Source organism: Odontesthes bonariensis, chromosome 6 (assembly GCF_027942865.1).
Source record: "Odontesthes bonariensis isolate fOdoBon6 chromosome 6, fOdoBon6.hap1, whole genome shotgun sequence".
NCBI classification, from domain to species: Eukaryota; Metazoa; Chordata; class Actinopteri; order Atheriniformes; family Atherinopsidae; genus Odontesthes; species Odontesthes bonariensis.
The window spans coordinates 14,524,954-14,531,415 of record NC_134511.1 but is presented as its reverse complement, the minus strand read 5'-3'; the positions used below and the strand labels follow the sequence as shown (position 1 = coordinate 14,531,415).

General features: G+C 40.6%; 1 protein-coding gene across 1 annotated transcript; it reads right to left on the bottom strand.

Annotated features, from left to right (window-relative positions):
• Positions 1–2,433: 2,433 nt before the first annotated feature.
• On the bottom strand, positions 2,434–4,620 carry gas1a (growth arrest-specific 1a). Its single transcript, XM_075467504.1, has one exon. It carries the CDS (start codon positions 4,026–4,028, stop codon positions 3,258–3,260), a length of 771 nt encoding a protein of 256 aa, XP_075323619.1. The 5' UTR covers positions 4,029–4,620; the 3' UTR covers positions 2,434–3,257.
• Between the last annotated feature and the right edge of the window lie 1,842 nt (positions 4,621–6,462).

The window sequence follows — 6,462 nt, the reverse complement described above, 5'->3', positions numbered from 1 at the left end:
TGCTGTGATAAGCTTGGGGTGAAGGGGTGAAGTGATATGGATGGGGTGAAGTGTGGACCGTTTTGTGCAGGAGGCCAAAGAAACAGAGCTTGGAAGTGAACTGAGCTCACTGAAGCAAAGTTGATGGCAGAGATACCTTACACATGCTCAAAGAGCTGGAACACAAACAGCCACAGTTTGTAAATCAAACCAAAACCACCGCGCCACCCCCACACACCCAACATATGCACTTCTCTGTGCAAGAGCAGCCTGCATCATAAACAGAAGTAATATCTGAGTATAATAGTCACACACAATTATATACATACATATTTATACATACACACGCACACACACACACACATATACATATATATATATATATATATATATATATATATATATATATATATATATATATATATATATATTTATATATCCAAGCCCTCATTGTATAGCAATTGCATTTTATGACAAGAGGGCCTGTTTTGAGAGATTTTTTGCACTTCATTCAACCATTCACACACTATGCATTATTATAGCCTAATCAACACACGCTGCGCTTTTCCTAAGTGCTGAAACTCCCTGAACAAATGCGAGAAGCAAAAGAAAGACAAGGAGGAGGAGGGGAAGACAGGCTGGGCTTTGGAGCTATTCTCTTGCCTGGAAAGCTTCATACACGGTGGATCGCATTACCGACCCTGCAAGAAACAGACTAGGTATTTTATTTAGAAGCAACTGGGTTTCAGGGGCTTTTTTTTTTTTTTTTTTAAACAATTAACAAATATAATGCTTAAATGTTACTTCTCACCGAATTTCAAATAAATAGAAGATTGAAAAAAAGATATATTTCCCCCGTGGCAATTTAAGTTTGCAATTCTTTTGCTAGTTTATTGAAGTACGGCAATAATAAAATGCAGGAAGAAGGGGTAAAACACATGACAATATTCTAGACAAAACATCCCAAACCAGAGCTGTCATGTTTTTTTTTTTTTTCATCTTTCTCGACAGTGGAAGCTTGAGACTCGGGCAGCAGCAGATCGTTCCCACATGCTTCCCCACCGCTCGGCTCTCCAGAGGTGTCAAGCCAGCCTGAAAGAATGAAGTGCCTCCCCATTGTGCTACCCAACTATTATGTGCTTAACATTTCCATGACAAAGATGCCACTCGACTTCTCCTCCATCCATTCAGCTTGAGGGTCCTTGTCCCCCCTCAAATAAAACATTTTGCAGCAAATCTTGGATTTAAAGCTCCTGCGGCCAATCACAAAGATATGCAATATCTCTTACAAATGAACTATTTGCAAGTAGTTCTGATCATACAGATGAACTTACAGGACATACCTGGGTTAATTGGCATATAAAAAAAAAAGGTTGGTAGAATAACATTTGGAATTGCAGCTAATTACAAGACTAATCCATGGCTGTAATTAAAACCAAGTTGTCTTTTCAAGGATGTTGTAAATATACAATTACTTACACATCAAACTATATGTATGTCTGTAAAATAAATACGTGCAATAACAACACACGGTTGTAATATCTCCGGTGTCTTTATCATGTGATAAAGGGCATAGATACAGGCTGAGATTTTTGCCACTGGTGACTGTAAATTGTGATGCCTCAGTGCTGTGCTGAGTGTTGTTGGTGGCGACGTAGGAGAGAGAGGGCGTTTTGTTGATTTATGGTGACAGTTGCTTTTGACAAAAGCCAGCTAAATCAAGACATAGCAGGTCATTAGGCTATCACTCAGCAGGAAAAACAGGCCTGCATTTAAATGTGTATGTAGTGTAGCTCAGAAAAAACCTTTGGAGTTCAAAGGTTTACGGTATGTCTGTTAGGCAGCTGGTTTAAAGGGACTGAAAGCGACCATAGGTTTTACTTTATGAATACAAATCTATTAAGAGTAAAAAATGAAAAAAAACACATATGTTCCATCTAATTAATGAGTTTATCAACATAAAGTGTATTAGCTGAGTAAAACTCGACAAAAGTCTATTAACTAAAAAACTATTGACAGGAGTAAAATCCTGTCACCTTCACCTGTGATTTAAAGTGAAATGGGATCTACAAAAGCTCCTAATAAGTGTGTGTAAAATAAAGATTCACACACTTATCTGATTTACATTCTTTTTATTCAGTAGGCATAAAGCAAAAATATGTGAAACAGATGTAACTCGGAGGGGGTCAATAAAGAAAATTAAAAGAAATACTCTTCTGTCTTTAAAACGGATCAGACCGTCAGCGTAAGTGCTTGTAATCCAAGATTTACGACCATGTTTATTAAAGCATAATGGCTTTGTTGTTTTGTTTTTGTTTTTAAAATGTGTTGGAAAAATTTCAGACTCATGAAAAACCCTTTGAGTATGCCTCACTTTTCATCTGATTTACAGGACAGCGCTGTCAATGAAACTACGTGGCACATATCAAAAAAGTAACTCACAGTCAAGAAATGTATCTTCAAGTTTCTTTTATGCCTTCTGTAAAAGTATATCATTAAGGCAATCATACAGTGGATTTAGACATTTTCTTTTGTTTTTCATCTAAACTTTAAATCATGAATAAATCATCTCATAGCCTAAAACATACAGGATTCTCTGAAAAGAAAAAAAACTATATAGGCTATAAACATATATACAATGAATATAAACTATCTTCAGTCAAAATAACTTCCCTTTAAAGCTGGAATACTCAGTTTGTATACACACGGTGACCATTTGGATGCAACTATTAGGCATGTAATAAATTACTGTTTCACTTTAACTCCTAATCTATTTACAAGTCCATGGATTCCAACATTAAATACTTGTAAATCAGATATCCTGGTGCGAAATGGCAACTGTCATACAAAAATAGTTCATTAAAAAGAAGTAAAAAAAAAAAAGATTGGCAGTGCACAGCTGATTAAAGTGATTAAACGCTGTATTGTTACCAAAATAAGCCAACTGCATCTCTGCCATAATAACTTTACTATCAGTCTGTGACAGAGAATCCTTTGTAGTTTATCTCATGAGCATCTGCAGAACCGTAAAGTTGTGTGGTTTGATAAGAGAGCAGTCCAGAGTTCAGACAATTTGCATCTTCCTCTTTCTATTTGCATAGAAATATCCCGATTTGATGTCCTTCGGGGTCTTCAAGGAAACCAGTTTTAAAGAAAACACCTTTCCCTTTAGTCTTTGAGGCTCCAACCGCTCACAACAGTAGCAGGTCAATGAGTGACAAAAGTTCAGATTGCCTTTTTAACTGGACAATGGTCGGGGCAGCTTAAGAACCGCAGAATTAAAAGGAGGTCATCAGAGCCAAAATGGATGCCAGCAGGGTCACAACACAGCGGGCCGCCGTCAGAGAGGCTCTGCTTTCTAGTTCCACTGGATCATCTGGCTCTTCGGGGTAGTCCTCATCGTCGGTCCCGCTGGCTTCAAACCTATTTGGAAAGTCGAAGCATAGCGCCTTCATGCTGCTCTTGACAAACTCACAGATGGCTCTTTCCGTCCCGTCACACATGCAACTGTCCAGCTGCTGGCCCTTGGGTATTTTACGCATGTTCGCGATCACATCCCGGCAAGCGTTCGTGCAGATCGCCCCGCTGAAAAGTTTCCCACAGTAGTGCAGGTAATCGTGCATAGCGGAGTTGCACTGCGGGTCTCTCTCACACTGGTGCCGGGCTTCAGTGCAGCCAGTGCTGGTAGTCCTGGGCAGGCAGGGCTCGATGGCCCGTTTGGTGTTCGCGCACATCGGATCGTGGCCGCAGCTGCAGTCCTCGAGAGCTGGACCGTTTTTCGTCAGATTCAGCTGGATAAGCGAGGAGATGCAGTGACTGGGACACTTCTTCCTCTCCCCGTTCAGCACGGGGCCGCATGCGCGGCTGTAATGTTCGTAGGCGTAATTGCATTCGGCCTCTGCTTGACAGTTCATGATGGCTTGCCAGCATATCAGCCGCCGTCCATGGGACGGTGAAGCCACAGAGAAGTAGCCAAAAAACAAAAGCATGCAACCAAGAGGCCAAACCAATCTGCAGGCGGTCCGTAGCAATGTACCCGAGTTTGCCATTATTACGGCTGCAGGAAAAAAAAAGAAAAAAAGAAAAGAAAACTCACAACACAGTCACAAGTAAAACTTGCATCACATCCATGGGTAGTGTCCACACTGGAGAGTGTTATTAATTCCGAGGCAGATGGTGTGTGAAAGGCCCGTGTGTGGGCGTTCAACGGGCTGGCACAGCGCAGTGTAATCCCGGCTCCATGAATCCGTCAATGCTGATCCATTTGAGCCGGATTCTTAGACGAACCAACCGCTATCCATACATGCTTGGTATTAAAAACCTCAAACAGACACTCAAAGCAGTCTGATACAACAGCAGAATACTTCTCCACAAGAGTAGGAGTTTCTGCAGAGCCTCATTCCATCGGACTGATTCTGAGCTCTTGAAAACACTACCTCCACTTCAGCGATTCTCTGTTGCGCTCTCTGTCCGAGAGGATCTCCAAGAACAAACGAAGAGGGACAAGTCCGCTGGAGTGGGCTGGATCACTGAGCAGTACTTGCGTGCACGGGAGTGCAAACAAACAGTGCGTGGGGAAAACAACAACCCTCGCGGGTCGCAAAGTGGTCCTCTACTCTCAACCCTTTGAGCGTTTGCCTTTCGGTTCCTCAGCCCCCTCAGCATACATTAGTGAAGAGCCTCTCATTGGTTGGCAACTTGTTGAGGATTCATACGTAGTAATGGGCGGGAGTTTGAGGTGGAAAGAGTCTTGAGAAACACTGGATGAGGGGAGATGAATGCGCCTGAAAAGTAGATTTAGTAGGAAGAACATTGGGCCTGCTTATGTAGGGGGAATTCTTCAGAGACCTTTATATGCTCGCTGAACTTCTTCAAATCACACCGTGCACCCTGAACTCACATAATAGAGGATCTCATGGAAATATTCTTGACATCTGTCAAGGCATGTAACACCAGTTAAGCTTGGTTCAGGATTTTCACCTGGTTCACCCACAGTAAATAAATACAGTCTTCTTACTTCTTTTGCAGTATGGGGAGCTAAGAAGAAGAAGAAGAGCAAACATGATATATTCAAAAGGCTTGTGGTTTGTGTGCTAATTTGAGGAGTCCGTTTTAATTAGGTGCCTTACAATTTGTGAGAATCAGCTGGGGAGTTAAAAAGGATAGTTTGGGGGTTTTTTTAGGTTGGGTTGGTGACCCACTTTTAAGTGTGTCACATAACTAAGCTTAGAAAAACCTGAACTATCCCTTTAAATTAGTCAAGTAAGCAGAATTTTAGATGAGAAACACAAGGTTTTCATCGAAATCTTCAGAACTGTCCTTATTGGTTATTGCCATCTTCTGTTCATAAAGTTTGACTTTGAATCACTTTGTCGGCATTATACAGTGGAAAAAGAATACCGGTGTGTTCGAATGGCTGCTGACATGTTGACATGTCACCGATATTTCCCAGTGACAGCTGATTCAGTTTCCAGAGTGCTTCCCAAAGAACATTCACTCTACTGTGAATTTATAGCTGAACTGACAGAAAGCAAGGGGGACTACGATGCTGGCTTATACAGTAGTTAATACTGTATAAACCATGATACTGTAAAAATCACGTTTTCATCCCACAATATCCCGTGTGGATGTCAGAAAATAGCTCCAAAAATAGCTGCACAAAAAAAATCATTGAACTCTGCTGCTTTATACCTGCATATCTGATGATCTGTGCAGCATTCTTGCTGATTTAATCATCCACATCCTATTAACTCCTTCTCAGCAGAGCTGTTGAGTGAAAATTAATTGAGATATAATGGAGCACACATCAAGAATAATAAGTCATTACAATTAACGCCCCTAATGCTATTGCACCAGAGAGCATGCTGTCAAAAGCTAATCTGGTGAAGCTGAATCAGGGTGGCAGTTTTCCTTGGATTGCGTTGCGTAAACACTAATTGTGATCATAGGAGTTCCATCTCAGCCAAAGAATAATCTTTGAATGGATGCTTAAATGACCACGTGTACAGGGATGTGAATGAGAAGATAAACGCTATATCTAAATTATGATCAAAACTAGGGTAGGACTCAAAACGGGGATGCTATGTGCATGTGAACACACAGAGAACATAAATCAGTTAGTTGTCAAAAAACATGAGTAGGTCTGTACATTTATCTCCATCTGGTGTCAGTTTTCTTTAGTTGGGCACGTTTTTACTGACCCTAACGCCACATTTAAACTTATTTGAGCAAAAGACAATTTTTTTTCTTAATCACATTACTAATTAGTAGAACAGATCACTTTGTGATTCAATCAATTGATTGTTGTGTCTAATCATTCAATAATACTTAAAGTTTGGATTGCCAAAATCAAGTCATTCAATATTTTGCCTTGTTTGAACTCCAAAGGTTTGCCATCATAACGCACAACGAAAAGCAGCGGACCTTCGCATCTGACAAACTGAAACAAGTCAATTTTGAAGCGTTACCAAAACTGTTAAAATT